The 23,870-nt window shown below is 42.6% G+C and overlaps 1 protein-coding gene across 4 annotated transcripts in view; it reads left to right on the forward strand.

Moving 5' to 3' along the window:
• Positions 1-6,950: 6,950 nt before the first annotated feature.
• Positions 6,951-23,870, forward strand: part of THSD1 (thrombospondin type 1 domain containing 1) — a 30,679-nt gene continuing 13,759 nt past the window's right edge. The window contains exons 1-4 of one of the 4 annotated variants that reach the window (XM_021526605.3): positions 6,951-6,966; positions 7,678-7,833; positions 13,480-13,618; positions 18,877-19,842. In XM_021526605.3, the coding sequence (XP_021382280.2) occupies positions 13,561-13,618; positions 18,877-19,842 (1,024 nt within the window). In that variant the 5' untranslated portion in view covers positions 6,951-6,966; positions 7,678-7,833; positions 13,480-13,560. Of the gene's footprint in view, positions 6,967-7,388; positions 7,445-7,557; positions 7,834-9,164; positions 9,213-13,479; positions 13,619-18,876; positions 19,843-23,870 lie in introns of those variants that run through there. The other 3 variants (XM_021526604.3, XM_077781421.1, XM_021526607.3) reach the window with 3 other exon arrangements.

Below are 23,870 nucleotides of genomic sequence, written 5' to 3' on the forward strand. Positions count from 1 at the left end.
TGTCTGTATTTTAAAGATCTAGTTAAATACTTCTATTGGAGCAGAAGTCCAAGTATCTGTCCTCCCAGACACCTCCCAGGTAGTTGTCCTGTCCAGCAGGCTTGAGAGCAATTTTTCTTTGTGGTTTAGAATTAAGATATTATTTAAAAAAAAAAAAATCAAGCCCTAAACCAAAAACACACATCAAAACAAAAATTGCAGAAATGACAGAGACATAAATTTCAGAAAACCCCACAGCCTGCTAGTTAGCACATGCTCATGGAGAGGCAGGCCTGACAGAAACTACTACTTCATATCTCTGTCACTCACCAAAGACCAGGTAGGATCTGAGGTGTCCTGCTTTCCCACTGGATTCTGAATGCTGTGACTTGCCCAAGTTTTCTAGTGATGAAAGAGCACATTAAACCCCGCTCTGCCATGCTCAGAGCAGAGATGGACAGCAAGTTCAAGGTAAAAGGGGCTGGTACTGATGGAATAGTCAATGTGAATCGAGTCTTGCTCTGACCTCAAGGCTCAGACTAGAGTTTTTGCATTGAAATACAATTCCAAGTATTCTATGTATTTGTATTATCATTAGTATTATCTCAGGAAGTTGTAAAGGTAGGGACTGATCTATCCTAAAGGCTGTTTTACTGTATGTTTCAAGCTGAAGGTCAAATCAGTGCTCCTCTGTCACTTGCTGTATACATACAGAGCACTCACAGAAACTAAAAGACAGGAGTTGCTATTTTCTTTTAACGAACAAACAAAGTTTGCAGGAGGATGCATTCTGTGTGAAGCACTCTCTTTTTACAAAGAACAAAAAAAGCCAGCACAATACATTTGTGTCTGTTGTTGGTATGGTATTTTTACTGTGGCTGTTTAGTGACTCACATCATGTAGGTAGAATTCTTTCTAAATGTTGCCTAAATAAAACAGTATTGGACATGGGATATGAGAAACATCTGCTGTTTCAGCCAAGCTCAGCAGTTGTGTGTGTGTGGCATAATTCCCCCGAGTTTCACTTAGCATTGGACAGAGAATTTGAGGTGTGTTCTTAAATTGCAAAGATCTGGTTTGATCCACCCATTAGATGAGAATGGCAAAACTCCCACCAGCTTTGTTGTGATTATCAAATGTTGACCAGTTAACAGCTCTGGAAATTGGTGTATTGGGTATGGCTGAGCTCTGGCGAAGACAAGGAAGAGCTTAAAACACATTCTGGAATGACAACATGTTTTGGTCTTCTCAGTGGAAAAATCAAACTAGCCACAACTGTTTGCAAAGTGACTGTTTCTGATCTTTCTGCATTCTTACTGTTTTATCCACAGTGTTTTGAAAAAGTCCAAGATTAGGACTAAAATTCCTTTTTTTCCACCAGGACTCTAATCTATTTATAAATTACAAGGCCAGAAGAAACTAATTATAACCTCGCTTGACCTCTTGGGTAACAGAAACTGTAAGACTTCCCTTATTTAATTTCTGTTTGAGGTAGAACTGCTCTTTAGGAACAAGAGATTGCATGTTCTCGAAAATCCCACTGCAGCCCTTTGCAGATTATTCCAGTGACTATTAGCTTGTTGGAAAAATTATTTTGCTGTACACAATCAGAATGTGTTTAGCTTTGTCTTCTAGCTGCTAGACCTAATATTCAATAAATGCTTTATGAAGCATGAGTTCCTGTCATGCCCAGTTTCCTGGAATATAACATTTTCTCAAACATTGATCATTTGGGGTATTTTTGCCCACCTTGTTCTTTTTTCTGCTCTTCCAAAGGCTTTCCACAGCTACCTAATAGCCCCCATAAATTGTGAACACCAGCACTGGGCCAAGGAAAGCTACAGTGAAAGTGTTAATTGCAGAGGTAATTTGTTGCCCCAGTTTTTATACCCCCAGTCATGCGCACAGAGGGCATTGCCATGCTATCAAACATGTGCTTGAACCCGTGCTCGTGCTCAGTTCACTCCCCATGCACATAGCTCAGACTTGTCAAAGTAAGGTGACACCGTTCTCTGCTCCAAACCTGTGGGCAGCAGCACGAATTCACGGGTGTGACAGCAGGAGCTCAAGATTAGCTAACAACTCGGTCTGAGCTCCAGATCTTTGTAAAGTAATGGCTTCCCAGGAGGGAGCTGTGCATCCTACAAAGTTCTATAATCCTTGTTCCTAGATGTATCATTTTATGGGAGCAATGTTAAAACATGTATTGTTGGCTAAAGCCCAGCTTGCTCAGAGATTGGTAAATTCTGAAGACAAGTCACTATCACTAAACATTCTCCCAGTCTGCACGTTACCAGAAAATTTGAGCAGTGATGATGTTACATCCTCTTTTAGGTCTTTGAAATTTTTTTTAATTGCTAAAGGCTAATCTGTGTTTAAACCTTAAGGTTAATATGTTCTCCATGAAAATTACACATTAAAAGGACATTTTGAAATCAGTTAGTCAACACCTAATCCTTTTAAGGCATAATGTGCTAATTCTACACAAGCATCCTTCATGGAAATATCAGGTCTTACAATTCAAATATTCTATGAAAATGTTAAGGATTATTATATTGTAACATTACTTCCTTTGCTCACTAAACTTGTAAATTTATCTAAAATACATTTTTCACCAACTTCTGTCAGGTTGGTCAAGTGGTATTGGTCATGATACTCTCCTTTTTGTTATCAGCTTTTCCATCCCTGTTTGTGGAATCAGGGCTATTCTCTCTTTACAAACCAAACAAATCAATGAAAAACCACACATGATAATTCATCCAGTCATCTGAAACCTCCACAGCATCTCCCCAGCTGATTGGGAAAATCATATTAAAAACTGTTGGATGAAAGTTTATTCAGAGCTGCTGATTTTGAGTTCTTTAACTGGAGCTGCTCCTATTTTACATTTTCAGGCTTGCATTGGTACAGGAAGTATTTTATTACCAATCTGAAATTTTTATTGTCTGTTTTTCACCCCAAAACAGAACAGAAATATTTACTGAACATCAGTGTTTCTTTTGCACTCCACTTGATTAGTCAAATTCTTCACATAGCACTAGAATAGCAACAATTCTTTTGTTTCAAATTTATATTAAAATTAGACAAATCTTTGTCACTCAGCATTGCTGACTGCAGATCTCATTTTCTTTTATATTTTTACCAGCTTTATGTTTCTGATTTTAGCACTTTTTTTCCTACTTATTTTTATTAATTTAAATGTTTTTGGTCATTAAATTATTCATATTCTTGTCAGCTCTCCAACCAAGACTACAGTGCAACCCTTTTTTTTTTTTTTTTTTTTTTTTTTAGAAATTTTCTTGAACAATGCAGAGATATAATTTCCAAAAGGACATGTATCAGTTTCTCACTCTTCCCAGCTTTCTGAATTTTCCCCCTGAACCACCAAATATTTAAATTACTGTTTTGGCCCTTACCTTGATTCTCTGTAACAGATGACTCTTGTATCCCAGCCAGCACTGCTTTGGAGGTTTCACAATTAAATCTCCTTTATCAGTGTGGGTGAGGGCAAACAGATTTCTCTGGCTTGCCTGCTTATTATTACTGCTCCCCTTAGGAAGCTTGAGGTCAATTTAGTATCAGCAAGAGAAGGCTTTTAGCATATTTTGCACAGATAGAAATCACATACAATGTCACATCTCTCCCCACTACACGGAGCAGAGAGAGAATTTAGTAGTCAGCCATTCTGCTTTCACACCTGGTGGTCTCTGGACAATATGTGCTACTTTACGATCTTGTTTTTATGCCAACATAAGAAAAAGACATTTTCTTCCCAGCCCAACTGTGCCGGCAGTGGGGACAGAGCCAGAAACCAACACACCACCTTATGCCCACTGAAAACCACCAACACATCCAATCTGGTGATTGTGCCCTTCATGTAAATACCCTTAATCCGGTTTGTATAAAAGCAGAGCAGTTTCAGCTCCTGGCTGCAGAAAAGGTGGCTGCTCTGGCCTGGCTAAGCAGAGGCAGCTGCCCACAGCCTCTAGCACCACCCATCACCACACGTGCAAGTGATTTCTGCTCAGCTGCCAGCAGCTGGAGAACACATAATCCCATTTTTCCAGGCCATGAAGCTTTTTCCTGTTAGACCTTCCTGCCATGGCTGTCTTCAACATTTCAGCCACACGGGCTGCCTCAGCCCAGCAGCTACCTGGGATCTGTGTGCAGGTGGGATCCGTCTGCACTCCCTGCTCCTTATCACGCTGGCAGCTGGTGCTAGAGATCAGCAATTAAAGGTTACTCTCTCTTTGTATCCTTCAGTGTCCAACTTAATTTAGATCTCAGCATTTTGGTTGTTGGCTAAATGGGTACTCGTCTGCTCCCTTGTTCTCCCATCCCTTCTGTTATTAGTTTCTCGCTCTCCAGGGAGACCAACTTTAATGGCAAGGATTTTATCCATCGCTAGCCAGATGCCTCAGAGACCAGCACCATTGAAGTATTTTAATGAAAAATATGTTCCTGATGAAATTTGGATGGCATGTTAACAAAGACAGATCTTAGTCCTCAGCATCACAGCAGGTGTATTATGTGCAAACATAATCCACTGTGCTTCAAAGGGTTTAATAAACTAGCCCATCTATTTATCCTGTGCTCATCCTCCTGTTATCTGGGGTCCTTACAATTTCCACCATACAATCATAGGGGCGACTTGTGATTTCTAATCACCATTTTTTTGACTCTTTCCCCTTTTGAAAGTGTCGACACAAAGGCAATACAGGTCTGGAAGAAGGCACTGAGGAGGAATGCAGTGACCTGAGCACCTGTCTTGGCTTTGTTTCTGACTTTACAGTTTGAGCATAATGTCAGCAAATCCATTTACTCTGGCAGAAAAAAAAAAAAGGCACAGCCTTTTCATCAGCATAGGGAAACGAAAGATCAAAGATCACTTGTAACTCATAAAATACTGCAAGACCATTGGATCAAAGGCACTATAATAAGTACAAAATATTGTGATACAAGTAAAACATCTTGCCATGTGTTCCAGACTCTTTCCTGCTGCATGGATTTCTTTACTTTCTCCTCTGCATTACAACAGGGGATATTTTTTTCCTAGTGATTAAATCTTCAAAAGATTGTGCTCATAGTGGAAAAAAGCCTGGCAATAGATCTACCAATGTAAGATTTTTCAGATGTTCAATACAGGCAGCAAGTGAGACTGGAGTTTCAGTCTTGGACTTGAGCAGACGTTTCAGAGCAGACGTTTCATTCACCTCACTCCTTTTCTTCTCTGAGCTTCTCCATCATCTGGAATCTACTTACAGTATTGTTTTCTTTATTACCATGTATGATATCTATCCTATTTCATTCAAACCAGACCCAGTGCCACAGTGTGTTCACTTGTGCCAGCTAGTACCTTCCATGATCAGTGGGAAAGATGCTCTTGGCAAGACTGCACACCTCTGCACTTAGCACCTCTACAGTGGCACTTCCTGAAGCTGAATTCCTGCTGCCAGAGTCATGGACACAGGAAGCTCCTCAGCATTCAAAGGAAGCATTGCCCAGTCTCACCACAAGACATGTAATAGGTCATGTAAGCTGCAAGTATCTGGTGAAAAAATGCAGCATCCTTCATTTATTAAACTGAATACACACGTGATTGTATCCTCCAAAACATCAAACAAAATCTTACCTACAATAAAAAACAGGCAAGTTAGAAACCCCAAATTGTACATACTTCTATTAAAACAAACAAGGAGAATATTTAGAATTTGGGTTGTTCAAAATAAAATTTTTTTAAAAGGCCCAGAAAATCTTTATTACACACAAATAGTTCCCTTTGTGCTGTCCAGAATACGGTCTGAGTTTCTCAGCAAGGGTTTGTCTTGCTCTCCCAAAGGCCTTCTCAGTACTCCAGATGCCAGTGTGGCTGTAAAGCATTAACCACTGCAGACCTCAGCTAGCATATGGAAAAGAGGTTTAGCAGCAGGTTGATCAGAGTCCAGCCACAGCAGTGGGCAAAACCCTAAGCAGCTGTTTGGTCTCAACACTCACTTGGGGCACAGATACCTTTGTGGTGTGGAAATTTTATTCCCTCAGTCATATAGATGATACAAGTTAACTAGGAGGGACCTTTTAGTCTGTTTTTAATGCTGAATACCAAAAATGGACAATTCCTTTCTCTTTGGGCCTTTATGTTATGCCCACACTTTCCATAAATGAATAAGGGAAAGCAGGAAAATTCATTACATGTAAGCCTGTTTGATGTAAATGCTCCATAAAATCCTCTCCTATCTTTGTGGGCATGTAGGTATCCACTGGTCTGTATTTAAATCACAGACTTCATGACATGCAAATAAATTTAGCAACGATTTGAGATAAATTAGTCTATTGCATAAAAACGGATGGAAAGTACTTTTCTTAAAGCAGTCTCTGCACGAGGATAGTTTCATCATGTAACAACAGTGCCTGAACATTATCCATGAACACTGGACATGACAAATATCCACATATCAGTGGCCCTCAGCTACCGGAGACGGGCACACAAAGAGCTGGTGCTGCTCTTGGCTGTTTGCTGCTCTGTCTTCACTGCTGCAAGCTGACTCGCTGACTCTGGCCAGCGGCCTCCTGCCTGCCCGCTGCTCTCTTCATAAGTCATCAACCAGCCTGGCTCCGACGTGCCAGCCCGTGCCTGGGCAGGTTGCCCTTACCAACGCCCAGCGGGAGGGGAGTGATTTTCAAGGAGTATGCTGAGCTGGAAAATCCACAATGGTCCACAAGGATCATTGAGTCCAACCCCTGGCCCTGCACAGGACCATCCTCAGTGGTCATACCATGTGCGTGAGCGCATTGTCCAAAAGCTTCTTGAACTGTCAGGCTGGTGCTGTGACCATTTCCCTGGGGAGGTGTTCCAGTGCCCAACCACTCTGGACGAAGAACTTTCTCCTGACATCCTATCTAAACCTCTCTGACACAGCTTCAGGCCATTCCCACGGGTCCTATCACTGGTTACGACAGAGATCAGTGTCTGCTCCTCTGCATCCCATCGTGAGTTAGCTGCAGACTGCGATGAGCTCTCCCCTCAGTCTCCCCCAAGCGACCTCAGCCGCTCTCGTACTGCTGCCATACCACCGTGCGGGAGCTGCGGGGCTGCCCCGGGGCACTCACCGTGCCCGGCCCAGCCCGGGGGCGCGCACCTCCCACGGGTGGGGCGCGCCCTCACGGCTCTCCCCTCCCGCAGGGCGCCGCAGCCCGGCGGGCGGGCGTGGGAGGGCGGCGGGGCCGGGCCGGGCCGGGCCGGGCCGGGCCGGGAGCGCCTGGCTGCCAGGGGCGCGGGCTGCCCTCGCCCGCCGCCCGCCGCCCGCCGCCCGCGGCTGAGGGCCGCCCGCAGCCGCCATTTAACCGTCCCGCCGCCGCCGCGGGCGGTGCGCGCCCGCCCGCCGCCTCGGGCAGCGCCGGCGGCGCCGCCTCCGCGGGAAGCGCCGCGCTCTGCCGACCCGCCGGCCGCTCCGCCTGCGGCGTGGAGGTGAACGCGGGGCGGGAGGAGGGGGAGCCGAGCCCGGCGGTCCCTGGGTGCCGAGGGGTGGGGCGGTGAGGAGCCGCGCTGCCCCGGGCTCGGAGCCGGCCGGGGGCGGCTGTCGGCGCGGAGGCGGCGGGCGGGCAGAGCCGTCGGTCGGAGCGAGCGGTGCCGCGGGATCGCGCCGCGATCGCCGTGACGGGCGGTCCTGGAGGGGTTTTAAAACACCCGTGTGCCGGCAGGTCCCGCGTTTGCCCCCGCCCCGGGATCCTCTGTGTCGCCTCTGCCCCGGAGGCTGCGGCTGTCCCGCCCGGAGCTCCGGTGCTCCAGCGCTGGAAGTGCCGGGAGCATCGGCGCGGGGAGCGACTGCCCGGGGTCCTCGCTCCAGTCCGTATTAGGTAGGAATGATTTTAGTGTTGTTTAGTGTGTTTGGTGATTTCTACTTTGCATCGTTCTCTAGACCGGTCAAAACCGTGTGAGTGCACGGCAAACTCAGGGTAAAGCGTAGGAGAAAGCTTCCGATTCATCTTTTTAATACTGATACTTCACGGTATTTCAGCCCTGCTTCTCTAACAAACTTCTGATTGTATCAGCTGTGGCATGTATGTTCTCCATATGATGATCTTCATTATAAATTCGTCGAAAGAGGGAATTCCAGGAACAGTGGACTATGTATATATACATATATATTATATATATATATTTTAAATAAACTCTGAAGGGGGTAGGAAAGAATGGATGACTGCATTCCTTCCCTTATGCCATAAGCTCTCATCTAATGCATTTAATTCTTTGCATTCTTTATTTATAATTGCTCAAACACCTTCCCAAATATTTTTATGCTTAATAAACTTATTTTCACTGTACATTTTCCAAAGTAAATATCATCCCTCTACTCTGCTTATTGTAAGCCCTTTGGTTTCAAAGGACAGATGTTGCTGGCCAGCCTGCTCTTGAATTGCTATGTTAATATCACAAGGAGCTGAGAAATCCCAGGATTTTGTGAGATCTGACCCCAAATATTAATGAAAATAGGCTTTATCAGCTAATTATTGTTTTTTTTCTTGCACACAGAGGATTTGGTGCTGTCAGTTTCAGCCTAGTGAATTTATATGCATAATTTTAATAAAGTCATTATCTGATAACAGTGTAAAATTGTCGGATGTGTAAATAAGAATGAAAGATGCCTTTGAGGATGTCAGCTCCAGCCCCCTGCTGTGCAAGACATCACATAGACACTTTCCTGGCTAAACTAAATATCTTCCAAAAGTGGCATATTTTTGGCCCTGACCGCTCTGGCTGGTCAGCAGTGATTAGATTTTGATAAAATGTGATAAATAGTTAAGGTGTTCTCTCTTTACTGTCAAAGTGGAGAGATTATATGGGAGGTTATGAAATTCCCAGCAGGTGGTAACACTTCAATAGCTGCCTAATCCCATTGCAATAAACATATGATGGTTGAAAATAATTAATCTCTTTTCCAACATACAGATAAAATAAGAGGAAATTCATTTGAGGAAATGTTGCAGATACACATTTCTTTTTGTTGTTAGTGCTGCTTGTAAAATGTAGGAGGATTTAGGGACTTTCAGGCTTTTCTGTCTGTAGCCTATTTTGCTGTTAGCCTCTTGTACATAGGCAGAACTGTGCATATTTTGGGCTGCAAATACAACTGAAAAATGTTTACTAGTGAACAGCTCTAAAGGATTTTTTTTCTCCCTAATTTCAGTAAATATCCAGAGCGTGGCTGGTTGCTAAGTCCGTTGGAGTGCCTGGGGTAGGTGCTGCTGCCTGGGGCAGTACCTGGGGCAGGGGCAGGTTGCTTCCTAGAGGGTCACTCCTCAGCCTGACACCATTTTGCCCCCACACCCACTCCCTTCCCGAGCCCTCCTCCCACGTTGCTCTCTCGTGTGCCCTAAGTCGGGAGGTTTCTGTGCCATGGCTGTGTCCACCTTCACCTGCAGCTGTGGGGTTGGTGGGACAAGGCGAGAGCAGGGCTGTGCTCAGAGGAGAGATGAGCAAGAACAGACCTGTCACTGAAGGAGGGTGGGAGCTAGGGCAGGGGAGGGCTCAGCTCTTGGTGGGGATTTGCAGAGAGGAGGACTGAGGTTACTTGTGGGTAGGTGAAATATGGGATCCATCAGTGGCACTTCTTTGCATGAATGAGGCTCCAGAACACAGAGGTTTTGAGTGCCATGGATTTGTGTTCTCATTAAACTCCATGCTTGGTCATGGAGTGTCTGATTAATTCCTGATGGCCCCTTTTTTGAGAGGCTTATTTACCTCTCATCTCCCTAATGAAGGGGGAGTGCTGTTGCAGTTGGTGAAGGTGGTTACTGCTAAATCAGCAGGTGACAGCTCTCAGAAGAGGTGGCTGGTATCTGAAATGTCATGTCTGTGCTGCAGCCTTGGATACTGCTGCAAAAATATCAGGAGTCATAAATCCAGTTGGCTTGGAGTTTTTTATTTGTTTGGTTAATTTTAGGGTTTTTTTGTGAAACCAAAATGATCCAAATATTTTATGGTTTTAACGATGTAGGGAAAGAGGTACATTTTTTGAATAGATTAATACATATGATTCTAATAGGCAGTATTATAGCCTATTCTGTTACTTATTAGCAAAAAATATTTTAAGTACAATTTCAAATTTCACATCTGGCTCTTACATGATTAGTGACACTGTGTTCCTGCAAACCACACAGCTGATGAGGATTTATTCTTGTAGCCCCCATACCAGATACAGTCTCCAGTGGAGAGCTGTGCCACAGGAAAAGTAAGAGATGTGACCAAGATAGCACAGGAAATCTGCTGCAGAGCAGGGACTCAAAGTTTTCCTGTGTCATTTGTGTTGCACACAAGCCTCTTGGTCTTCGCTTCCAAAGCGCTTTATGGCTTATGCCCTCCTCATCTGTCATTTCAAATTCCCTTTGGAGAGGAAGTCTTCCACTTCCAATCAGCCCATTACACTGTCTCTTGGAAGAAGAAAGCATCTTTTTATGTTGCTGTGCTTCTGCTGCATTTTGCACAATAGAGCCTCAGTTCATGCTTGTCCACGAGAGCAATAAATTAAAAAAGCCAATTATTTGAAGTCTGATAGCCTTCGCCATTCCATCATTTTTCATCTCATTAAGTTAATGAACTTCAGGTAGAAGATCTGAATAGAGTAGAAACCATTTAAATGTACTGTCTGCTTCAAAAAGCAAAATTTTATGTGAGTGAGAAAAGAGGAAAAAATTATTTGAGCAGGAGGCAAGAGAATGGAGAATTTGGAAGAAGACCTAAAAATGAGAAGAAATCTAGAAAGAAATTGACTTAGAGAAGATAGACAGGAGAGGGGAAAATTCTGAACTGAACTTAGAGGTCAGTGTACAGCCTGTCCAAAACTGAGATGAGGCAAAATGAAGAAAAGTGAAGAAGGGGAGAGGAACAAACCTGTGCGAAAGGAGAGGAGTATGGGGGCACAACTACACCAGAAATGGGCCAACATTGCATTTAGAGCTGCTATTGGAATTCAGCTAGCAAAGGTGCAAAAGCTCAGGGAGGCTTCATGGAGCACTTTAATTGGAGATTTGTTCAAAGGTAGGGCTGTACTGCAGCTGGTAGCCTGAAGTAGCTATATGTGTGTGAGGTGGGAGGGCTCCTGCTGCAATCCAGTTGCTGCAGAGGCGTGCAGAGGGTGAAGTAGCCCTGGGCTAGGCTTCCAGAGGTACCTGATCTCACTAATTGGAAGTTAGTGTTGGTACAGTTTCAAATACTCCGGTTTGAGCCTGGGTGTTACCCGCACTGCACACTGTAATCTTTTCCCAAGTGAGCCAAGATAACGCAGAAGGAAGGGTGAGAGGGAAGGACGTTTTGGTGTGACAAATTATTGGTGTTACCGAAACACCCAAGGGCTCTGGCGCTGGGCTCCATCCCCAGGCTTGGTTAGAAAGAGTCTCTGTCCTGAAAAGTCTTTGCTGTAAATACAGAGTGTGAAAGATGGGGTGGGAAGGAGGGGAGCAGATTTATGCTGCAGTTTGCTGCCATTATGTCTGGCAGTGGCAGGAATAGGAACAGAAGTCGGGTCTGGTCCCTGTGCCTCCTGCTGGCACCCTGTCTCATAAGCCATGCTGCTTTTTCCTTGTTTGGGCTGATGTGCAAATTAAGATGTAAGGCAACTACCTCAAGAGTGCTCTCCTACACAGGCTTTTTTCTTTTTCCTGAGCATTTATTCTCCTTTCCATAGCTTCAAGTCCTCTGTGCATTTCCTTTAATGAGTGTGTTGCTCATTAAACTGAGATTAGGATTATTTGAATTTCATCTGTCAATGCGTGACTTTCTGAAAGAAGTATTTGTAAAAGCCATTTGAAGAATCTGCAGCTAGGAAAGCTAGGAATGGAAAGGACCCATTAAAGTCATCCAGCACAATCACGGTAGTGGCCCACAAAGCAATTTCCCCCCACTTTATTTCAGGGCATTTTACAGCAATGCCACATATCTTCGAGTTTTCTTTGAGCAGTTAACTCTAGAGGCCAAGACATCTATCACAATTCTATTTTTAAAACAAAACCTGCTTTTTCTTCTTTGGACTACTTTGATTCCGTGTTTCGGTTAGCTGATTAGTGATCAATAACAATACGGGCAAGGCATGATGTTCTGGTGTGATGCTGCGCCTGCTGCCGGCAGGGAGGAGTCGGGAGCGGCTGTCCTGGAGGCAGGCTGGCTCCCCTCTCCTGAGGCACAAGGTTTGTTTTCCTGTAATTTACAGCGTATCAAGAGAGATTGAGGGCGGTGGCGGTATCACTGTCCCTATCTAATGCTTTCTGGAGCCCTGTCAAGTTCCTGGGCCAGCTGATGATTATTCCTTTCAGATATGTGCAGCTATTATTGTAATGGGCTTTTACTGAGCAAGGCTGTGCCGCTAGTCTCTTCTTAGAAATTATTCTCTCCAGCCACTTGGCACAGAGAGCAGTTCAAAAAGCTTTCAAGTAACACGTCTGCTGCGTCTTAGTTCAAAAAGCCGAGCAGTGTAATTGCTGAAATATCTTACTTGTGATTCCTAAAGACATACATGATCTTTGCCATACTTGGTTCCTATGTTTTACCATTATCCTCCACAGTTTTGCTCATTCCTAACTTCTGCCTGCTCCAGTGCCAGATTTCTCTCATAAAATTCGGTTGTAAACTTAATGGATCAAGACCTTTCTTGCATGTTTATGTGATGGTGAGCACAGTGACACTGACCTACAGGTGCTCCTGTGAAACACAGAAGAACAGTTCTCATATTTTGAAATGGCCTCTGAGTATAATTTCTCTTTTTAGAATCCCTCCTACTTACATTTCTGAAGGAAACTATTTGGTTTTGCTGCTATTATTGTGCTTCCAACCTATTTTATCTAATTGTTATGAGACTGATAAAGACTAGTTTAAACTACATGGACATAAAACTGGGAAATTTGCCAAAATAAGTCTATTTCTATTGGCTTAGCAAAGGCTGTCATGAATGTAAACTTAAAAAATTATGGAGGAAAAAGTGGAAGTTAGCACCTTCTCCATCTGATTAGTCGGAATGACATAAAAGGCAGCTATAGATCTCTTGTAAATCTAGTAAGATCACTGTGTATTACTAGACCTGAATAACTGAGGAGTTTGATGACCAAAAAAGTAGTTTGCTGCTGAGCTGATAAACTATATGAATTGTTTACCAGCAATAAATCTCCAATATTGGTATGTGCTGAGCTCAGAGTTATATTTTGTATAAAATACTCATTATTTTGCTATTGTGAGCCTTGGTCATAATAAGATATCCATAGCAGCAGTTCCTGCAGTGCCAAGATAGAATTGTAGTTATCTGTCTTTGTTGTTCTGGATCAGGAGCTGCATTTCAGGATGGAAAATTATTGTACAGTGAGTTGTACCTGTCCTTATTCAGATGCGTTGATACAGTGTTAGTAGTTCTTAAGTAAATTAGAGAAAAGTTAATTTTTTTTGCTTATTAATGATATGTCTTTCTTCTTGTATTTTATGAAGGAAAGTTGACACAGCTGTAATTTTTTAACTTTTAGGTGTTCTTGGAAAACGTGCTGGCACTTTGGAGCTGAAAAAGGACATGAGGAGTAAAAGGACTCAGGATCTCAGTGGTCAGAATGAAACATATGTTGAAAGATTTTTCAAATCTATTGTTAGTAGTGCTCTGTGACTATGGTGAGTATTAAGAGCAAAAACTGTGACGTGCATTCACAAGGTGGTTTGAATGGTGGTGTTTCCAGGTGATCTGTGGAAATGAAATGCTATGGAAGCCACCATTGATAGGCACAGAATTTAGTCTAGATCTTATGCAGTAGTTAGGTGGAAAATGCAACTTGGGTAAACTGTCCCTTTAGATCAGTGTCAAGACCTTTTCTTGATGTAAATTTGCTCAGAGGAGTAAACAAGATAAATGAACAAATTTCCATGAGCATCAAGGGACTGGCTGTGCTAGAAGCAGTGACTGGAACTCTGCTGTCTTGTAAGATTTATATTTCATAATATTTAATGAACATCATTGAAGACAGGCCTGGTTTAGGTATCTGTAGTAGGATGGATGGAAATATGCACAGAACTACCTGTTTCTCTCCATTTCTAGGAAAGGAACCTGGGTAGTTGGGTCCTATCTACAGTATAGCCAATCTCCTATGGCTGAGTGAGCCCCCATCTGATGGATCTAAATTGCCACCCAGAAAACTTTTGAGTACAGCAGAGGTGTTCTTTCCTCTGATTGTATAAGAAGCCAAAGGATTATGTTCATACACACTCAATCTTAGTCACAAAAAATTAGGCCGGTAGTCAGAGGCAACCAGTCTTGTTTGAGTAGTCCATGCACAAATCCATACATATTGAAGGCAGCTCTTATCCGTCTGCAGCTGAGATCTGTAGAATGAAAAAGCACCTCCTTCTCAACATCAGCTGCCAAGGAGGGAAGTTAGACATCCCAAGTTCAAGTCAGCAACTTGTACAAGCTGACGGGCATCATATGTATAGTGTCTTATCCTTTCCAAGAATGTACTGTGTAGGAAGTAGGTTTGCAAATTACTTTCTTATTGCAGAGTGAATTAGAAATTCGGAGAATGGGACTCTTAATTCCTGAGCAATTCATATGTTTTAGAAAATTTTATTTCTAGTTTAAAAGCCAGTGTTGTTTTGACAGCTGTGGTACATTGTCAAACCATGCTGAAGGATTAAGCTGTGCACTGCAGAAATAAGTACAGTGTGGAAAACATGGGAAAAGAAGTGGTTAATTCTCACTTATGAAATGAGCTGTAGCAGGTAGTTCTTGCATCAGACAGATGAAGATGTCTTACAAAGGAGGGAAATGGACAAAAATGTATGCAGTTTGCTGTCCTTGTATAAGTGAGAAAAATGATTGTAAATAATGTCTGGTATGCTACTCATTCCTCTGTGTGTCCTCAATCTGTGCTGCAGAGCAAAGGAACCCTAGAAGATGTAGAGAACCTAGAATTGCTATATTTTAGGTGAACTTGGTTCTAGTAGAAGTAAAGATCTTGTCTATGGTTTTTAGTACCATTTTTCTTTTACTAAGACAGCTAACCATCCCAGTTAGAAATACTGCACTGAATGGGTAACACAGTGAAGGTAAGTATTAAATTCACTGTAGCCAAGATGTGAGATGAGTGATTACAATATCCACTGGTTCTTGGTGAGCCAGTCCTTTAGATATTCACAACTGATTAACTCAGATGTAAAAGCTATTATTCTTGAACTTTATAGAGTGTGGCACAGCAAGTCATTATGAGGTGTAGTTAATGAGGTAAATCTCTGCTGCAAACTTTAGGTGCATCAACTTTCACCTTATGTCAAGTTAAAGGGCAGCCCATAATACAGAAAATTGCTTCCAAACAGTTCTGCATGTATCTATCTTTGAATATTACTGTGTACATCAATTTTAGATAGCTACTTCACTTATAAACTTCTCTGTTTCAGGCAAGACTATTTTTAAGTGATCCAGTATGTTCTGGAAAATTACCGAAGTGCTATAAAAAGCCCTAACGTCCAACTAAATTGTATTCTCATTTCTTATCAGTTTTACTGATGTTTTTGTTCTACTTAGCTCTGTGTACCAGTGGCTGACAAGCCAGCAGCACAACCCAAGTTGGCTTAAAAACACTTTAAATAAATAACTATCTGAATAGCACCCTCAAGTAACTCTTCCTGCTCTTCAGTGACTATCAAGGACTTTTAATCTTTTAAAGTGTGAATTCTTACAAAGACTCCTCTGGCAGGTTGTTGGTACCACAGCTAGACTTCTTTCAATAGGAGACCATTGCAATGACAATGAAAATGATACAAGGACATTGAAAGATGCCCCTGACTGGCTGTCCAAATGACTGGCACAAAGTTTTGGCAGGTGGCAGAGTCATGGACATGTAGTAGGCTGGAGGGCAGCTGAAGGAGCTTGCCATGGAAGCTGTCTCCTGACTGGTATCTTTTGGAGCATTGTGAAAAACTGCTGTGTGGGCTGTCCAAAAGTGCAAATTTCTTATTTACCATACTTGGGGAAAGGATGCTGTGAGCTGGGGTGCACCAGCCAGAGCTCTGCAGTGCTGTAACAGCATCCTCCAGTAGTGCTCGCTTTCCTCACTTCCTGAGGGATCTGCACTTAGGGTTGATGGACTGCTCCACAGCAGTCCCCTGCCCTCCTGTCCTTCCTCTCAACATACAGAGTTCCTCATCTTTGCCATTCTAAATAAAAAAGAGTGCAAGAAGGTCAAGACAGTTGTAAAAGAGTGTAAGGACAATAAAGCAGTAGGTAGAAATATCAGTGCTTTTCATTACTATTGCTTGAATGTTTTTGTTGTAAGTTTAAAGCTTAAAATTGAAATTTTTCATGCTGGGTTTTTGCCATGGTCTGATTTCCTTTTCCTTTAATGTTTCAGCTACATTGGATCTAGCTGATTCCCTTGTAGAGTGCATCATTTTGCCCACTATCAATGGAAAAAAAATCCTAGCAAGTCAATGCCATTTCACTGGGAAACTCTTAACACAGCTGTGAGAACTTTATCTTTGTTAGAGTTTTCACAATGGCCTGGGACATGCTTTCTGCTGTCCTTATGAAGACCTAGATCTGGTCCAGATCTAAATCCTTGCAGATGACTGAGATGAGATTCTCTGAAGTGTGCCCCAACTCTCGCTGGCTCCTCTAGCCAGCCTCATACAACACCATGCATGCTCCAGCCCAGGGCAAAAATTCCCAACATTATTAGATGCAAGAGTGGTCCTGTGCTTCCTTATGGAATGCTAGCACTGGGGAAGGAAGGTGGGAATGTGCTGGAATTAACCACAGGCCCAAGGAGCCACAGAAGATAAAAGAGCTATAAGGTAAAGAGATGAGGGCAGGAGTTGGAAAAACTATGGTAACAATAATGGAGTTAGGCTAGTTACCCAAGAGATACTGAAAGTAGATGGTGGTAGACATAGGACTGTAAAATATGTGCAGGCACACGTGACAAAGCCAAAACAGGGAGAGTAAGGAGAATGTGTTGCTGGGCAGTTCAGAGAGACACTCTTCACGAGTGTTTAGGGTCTGTCTCTTACTCTCTGGGTGTCCAAGTTGAGATCAGGTTTGCTGTGGTGCCATGTGCTCACCACAGCTGCAATGAACAGGATCCTGCATTGGATGTCTGAAGGACCATTGTAGTTAAAATTGGGTCCTGGCTTTCACAGGGCACCACAATTAGTTGATACGTGACACTTTTTGCCTTTGTGCCTGTGCCTTGGTTCCTAACACACAAAACAAGAGCAGTGACCTCCTCTCATTTGTCAGGGATTTTAGAAGGATAAAGTCATTAATATTTCTAATGCACTAATACACTACAATAAGAGCACAATAGGAGAGTCCATGGGGGACAATGAATAATTCTGTGTTATCAGGACGGATTTTGGACAGTGTGCAGTCAATAATACATAGGACCACCAACAGAAGACTGAGAACAAAAGAACCCTCTGATAATGAGCACCATCCATCTGCCAAATGAAGCGGTGTCTTGTGGAAATGCAAATATAGTACATACTTGTAGGAGTATATGTCTGATTTATATGTGTAAGGCTGTGCGTGCCACCTTTACTCGGACTTTATGTATGTGGTTGGAGCTGTTTACTTTAAGGACATGTTATAACTGGTGGCAAGTAATAGGCTCTTTTTTTCTAGTGTACAGTGCACCCTACCCAGATGTAAATGTCTCTACCCAGTCAGATTAATTTCTTCCTGAAAATCTTTCCTGCTGAGAAGAAAGTGAATCCAAGGTGACTAACTCAAATTGAAGCTTAGAGTAGTAGGCGTCTAATATTATGTGAGATGAGTCCTTCTACTCCTGACTGCTAAGTGCTTGCCTTGGCAGTTGCAATGTTTTTCCAGCAAAGCTTTCTTTGAGGTAATCTTAAGACATGTGTAACAAATTTAACAAGTCAAAGTATTGTTAGTTGATACTACTTATGAAAGGATTGCTTTAACTGAAGTTTTACACTTCCATGGCACCTTCCATCTAAGACTCAGAAGCCTTTCCCCAGACAATTAATTAAATAAAGATGTCTCACAGCACATTCTATATCTGGAATGGATGTACGCAGTTCCCATTTTTCAGATAACCTTTCTGTGTCTGAAATCCTTAAGGTTCAAGCAACGCAGAGAAGGTAGCTGAGCTAAGAACAGAAATGTGATCTTCCAATTTATTGCTTTAGATACATCACTAGTTACAGCATGTCTTGGGATAATTTGGCAACTTGCACAAACATGGTCATGCAAGAAGTGAATTTGAAAGGACTGCACCATTTATAATGAAATGATGTCATTTAGACATGTTGCACCACATCTGAGACAAGAAAAGTGCTGCAGTCACCACCACTGTTATTTTCAGCTCTTTCACTCAAGTGTCTGCGATGCAAATGAGCAAAATGAAAGATTCATAAGACAGAGCAAGAGAAAAGGCTTCAAAAAGCATCATGCAGACTCCCTATTCTATTTAACTTGGGGGACATTTTTCATCTGTCTGTGTAAGGAACCACTGTCCTTTTTTTGCTAAATTACGGCTGAAGCTGAAGAACAGCTGGCCTCTGTGGAGTTTAAAAATCTGTAAGTGAAAGAAGTTGAAAAGTTTGAGAAACTATTCTGATAAATTAAGGTTTCTGTTAATCTTTTGGGTGGTCTGTGGTTTGCTTAAAAAACTGGTTGTTACCTTCCTGAATGTGTTACTGCAGTGGACTTTGAGTTGCTCCAAATCACATCCCTGCACAGAACAGAGCTGTTGAGCTCTAACTGCTATTGCTGGGACCTTTTCTTTTTTTGTGATCTGGTTCATTGAAAAAGATTGAGAACCACTTTTAATATCCATTTTGAAAATATTTGTTTTCTTCCATAGGAACAGTCACTTGTCTGTTTCTTAATACTGTTGTGGAACTTTTCCTTTCAGTTCTTGGGGAAGTGGAGTATCTCCTGTTGGAGCATCCAGATCATGTAGCTTTCAGCAACGACACAGTGTCTGTGGAATATCAGTACTACAGTGGTGGTAATGTGACAGCAGAGCATGTGTCCCTCCTTTTATTGGATGCCAGCACCAGTGAGATAATTGCAAGAAAACAACTTCCAGCAAATCAGTCCCAGGGGACAGTGGTGTTTGAGTGTTTCCATTTCAAGAGTGCTGGTGATTTCTTGTTCAGAATGGTCTCTCCCAGTGACAACAGCAGTACTGCCCAGTGGAGCAGAAGCAGCATGTCCGCCCTCCATGTGGAATGGCCTGTATTTCACATTGATTTGAACAGGAGTTCAGAGTTGCTTGGGAGCTCCCTTCAGGTTGGGCTTTTTACAAATGAGCAGTTATGTGGCACGAACAATACTGTAATTTCACTGGATGTGATATTCACCAGCACCCTTTATGAATTCAGAAGAGTATGCTCTGATGAGACTCTGGGCATTAGAACTAGCAAAGAAATCCCCCTGTCTAGGTCCCAGTGGGTAGAGTTTGACTGCCCACCTCTTGGTCAAGAAGTATACATCACCGTGTTACTGAAATCGTTAGAAACGCGTTCCATCATTGCTTCCATGGGACCTGTAGATCTCCTCCACAAATTTGGATACAGACTGGTTGTGGCAGCAGAAGACATATGCAAAACTTTGGTTCAGGTCTTCGTAATCTCTCCACCATGCACTTCTATGAGTGGAAAAATTGTTGTTTATAAAGAGGCTCTCAAGCATCCAAGTCAAAGAACAACTTGGCTGTATGAAAACATCCTTCACCCAGGAGACAACAGGACAGAATTTAACTGCACTTTGTTTGATGTTGGGAAGAACAAATACTGCTTTGACCTCCTCAACTTCTCAAATCGAAGCTATTTTCCAGCAAGAGTTAAGGAGTGTATACAGATCCAAAGGAATATGGGTTTGTACTGATTTCTTTTCTCTTTTAGCCAAAATCAGCACTCTTCCCAGCCAAAACTGGTAATGATTTTGGGTCTCCTACACCAGACAAAACAGTTGTAATGTCGTACACAGGTGGAAACAAGATAGACTGTTACGTAGAAGACAGAAGGACATTTGATAACAACTGCCACTGTGGTGGCTTAAGGCTGCACTAATTTAATGCTAGGTACCAACTAAAACCACTTAGGGCATTCTGAATCTTGTACCTATCTCGTCAGGCTGAAAATGAAGCTTGCCCTTCTCAGTGAGGTAAGAAGCTACTTCAGTAGATCTGGTCCACTGGAGACTCTAAAGGTAGGATTAGTCTTACCTGCAACTGAGTGTGTAAAAGCCAGGGGCCCAGCATTAAGTAGTTGTGTAGCTTTTTATTTGAGAGGCATCTTGCAAGGGTGATTCATTGGTGTTGAACATAGAGGGCCTGAATCCTCACACGGGTGCTCGTTTCTCTACCCATTTGGTGTAGAAGTTTAGAGCTCTACCTGTTAGATGCACAAACTCTGGTGAGATGAGTCAGGATTTGGCTACAGTGAAAGGCACAGCTGTGTCACTTGGACAGCTGGCAGGTTTTCTAAGTGTCTGCTGCTTACAACAGACCAGGGTGCATTTTCTGACCCATGTAGCTTTCTGGCAGATCATGGGCCGTGTTCATATAGCCAATTTTTTTCTTATAGGAAAGATTAGAATAGTACAATCTGCCAGTTGGAACAGTTGGTGGTCCATATAATCCTTTGGATTATGCCTGCCATGATCCGGCATGGTCTGAGAGAGTATTGGTTGGCAAAAGCCAAAACCATGTATATGTTTTACAGCTATAGTGTTAGAAGTGACAGTCTCCAAACCACGGTTGCATGGTAGAGGAAGCAGATGAGCCAAATACACTTCTCATCACTCATTTGTGGAAGGCAGCTGCAGAGAGGGATGGGCCGTATGTGCACGAAGGATTTGGGATTGGGTTGGATTAGGTTGCGTTGCCTACGCCCTGGAAAGTAAATGTTCTCATTTGAAGCAGGCTTGTGTCTATAAGTAATGAAGTAGTCTTTTCCAACTGCACACTTCAAAGAGCTTGGATTGAAAGGTTTAAGATGTGCATTGTTTTCCTCACCTCCCCACCTTAGTTGCCCTGAAAAGAAAGTGCAGGAACTCTAGCCAAACAATGGCTGTTGCACTTCATGGACAGGTATCTGAGAAAGATCATGAGGAGACCAGGAGTGTAGGACATGCTCCAGAGCACACAGTCTCAGACACACAACCTATGTTAATGAGGTTTCTTGTCTTATTTTGTGCTATTTCACAAATTCTAAAACTGTTAGCTATTTAATTAATTCTCTGTACTAAAAATGACCTCTATTTTCAGCACATGCCAAACCCAGTGCATAGTTCTCTTCATCTTAACTTCCCATCTGCATTCTCTGCTGGCACTCCCTCTCTTCTTTTGGCATAAGAAAGTCTACCTGAAAATGAAGGCATATTATTTTCTTAATGGAGGTAATTCTCCAGGAAAAAGGGAGACAGAATTCTAGTTTTTCATCTGTACCTGAGTGTATGTTACATATGTATGTTAGATATGATCTAGATAATTACCCTTAGAGATAAATCACTAGCATATGGTATAGATATGATACTGTGCCCAATATTTAACTGTTTTAATTTATGAGATCTCCATTAAGCAATGGTTCCCTGCAGTCTCTTCTGTTTCCTTAGGTTCCTCAGTAGCCCCATCCTTAAAACCACATTGGAAAGAATCAGGCTATGCCTCTTGAAGAGCAGAGTTAGGTCAATAGCTGCCAAGTCAAGAGTATCACATCTACAAAGCTGATGAAAGCAAAGCCACACCGGTGTAGTTGTAAATAAAATGTCAACCTGAAATTAATTAGACTGCAGCGCATCTGACTCTGTGCCTGTATCTTTGAGACTTCAAAGCCTGCAGGCAGTGTTTGAAAGGAGCAGGGTGTTCTGGGAGGGGCACATCAGCCTGAAGCCACGACAGATAAAGCGAACCTGTGCTGCTTGTGATAGCCATCAACCTCCTGGCTCCTCTGGAGAGGGCTCCCCTGAGCCCCCTCCCCCTGCTGCAGGGCACTGTGAGGTGCTCTACTTACAGCAGACCTCTGATAGCTGTTTGTGTAAAACATTGACTGCTGCAAGTCTCCTAATTTCTGGTTTGGACCTCCTGAAGTTTAAGGCAAGGAGAGGTGATAAATCTCTAGTCTGGGCTCTTGTGCCGTGTGGGCCATCATTTTTCATTCAGATACCCTAGTGCTGAGCCCCACGGCTAATCTTTGTATCTGACTGCCACTTACCCTCCAGAGAGTTATCGAGTCTTCTGCTGAAGACACTGCAAAACAGACTTTTCTGGTAATTTCTCTCAATGCTATGCTCTATGTATTCTTTTGAAAGGGAAACTTTGTGTGTTTCATAACTAAAGTGAATCTAGCTTCATCCTCTGGTGACTGAATTTTATTCTGCTGCTTTCTGATAGCTGTTTCCTATCTACTGTCTTTGCCTCACAAAGACATCTGCACATCCAAGTCATGTCACGTCTACCAGATTTTCTCAGTGTTCTTTCTAACAAACGGAAAAGATTAAGTCTTTAATTGAAAGGCATTTTCTTCAGGATTTGATTTATTTACTGATTCTATTTCACTCCCTTTCTGTTATTTTAAACATTCAGGTTTATTTGACAGCCAGGGTACCAGCTTTGTATGCTGTGTTCAGACATCCTTCTCACTGATGCTGCTTGATCAGTAGCACTCTCCCTACCCCTTCCTCTGCTTTGATTCCACTGATTGCATTATGTGATTTTCCATAAAAAGTACTTTTACCCTGTAAACTCCTCTTGAGCTGTTTCAGTATGGAGCCTGCCATCCTGCAGGTGCAATTTTCATTTCTTCTTCCTACACTTCCTTTTGACTTTGCTGATTTAGGATCTATTTTCCTTTAATTATCCTAACTTAGCAAGTACCCTATGTTGCTCCATACAACTGCACTGTCTGCTTATGTCATTACAGGAGGGACATATTTTCTCAGTAATAATTTATATTTATTTTCATGTCAACTAGGGAAGCACTGAGCCTTATACTAATCCCTTTGGAATCTCTCCAAATGCATTCTCACTCAGTGATGGTTTTCTGTTGACAGTTGCATATCCAATCTGTCACTCAGCCAGTTCTTACTTCATTTAGCATATGCTCTATTGTTATGAAGCAGAGATATAGTTTTGTACAAGATCAAAGTTCCTAAATCATTCAAATGATCTTCATCCAAACCACAGATTATGAGATAAAATACGATTTTGCCACATCTCTTTTCCACAAATCAGACATGAGTTATGTTCCTGGTACTTTGTCAGTCCTGCTCTTTACACCTCATTCAGGCCAAGTTTAGTACAGCCTTTTGGAACAGGAATCTAACTTGTGCTTGGAGCAGGAAGGAGAAAGCTCCCAGAGGCCCTGAGTGGGCCAGCAGCTCTTCGAGCCCAGGAGATCACCTTCAGAATAAGTGTCACAAAGAACCTATGCTATCCAAGACTGAATATATCTGTTAAAGGTGGGGAATACATACATTAATTGTGAGACAGCATTTGTGCAGTTTTCTGTAGACCCTAACTGGAGAATCTGTGAAAGTTAGTGAAAAAATTAACAGTGAGATGTGAGTCATTTCATTCATCTTGGTGGGCTCTTCACTGTTTCACAGAGGAACATGCAGCTCATTTTTTTCTCCAATGTTTGACTGGATTATTGGGATGTCTGACGTAGGAAATTCTGTTAGATCATCTTATCCAGCAGCAGATGCATTGCAGGATCATTCTTTCCCATGCTTAATCCTGTGTTTTGCTCATCTGGGATTTAAGTGTCCCCAGCAGTGAGACTTCTACTCTCCTTAGAAGGTTTTCCCATGTTCTAGCCTGTATCCTGCTTGTAACATTCAGGTCAAGATTGATATTAATCAGTAATGCTAAAGCATAGAAAAATGCATGCTTTTTTCATA

This window comes from Lonchura striata, chromosome 2, assembly GCF_046129695.1.
Source record: "Lonchura striata isolate bLonStr1 chromosome 2, bLonStr1.mat, whole genome shotgun sequence".
In the NCBI taxonomy this organism is placed as follows: domain Eukaryota; kingdom Metazoa; phylum Chordata; class Aves; order Passeriformes; family Estrildidae; genus Lonchura; species Lonchura striata.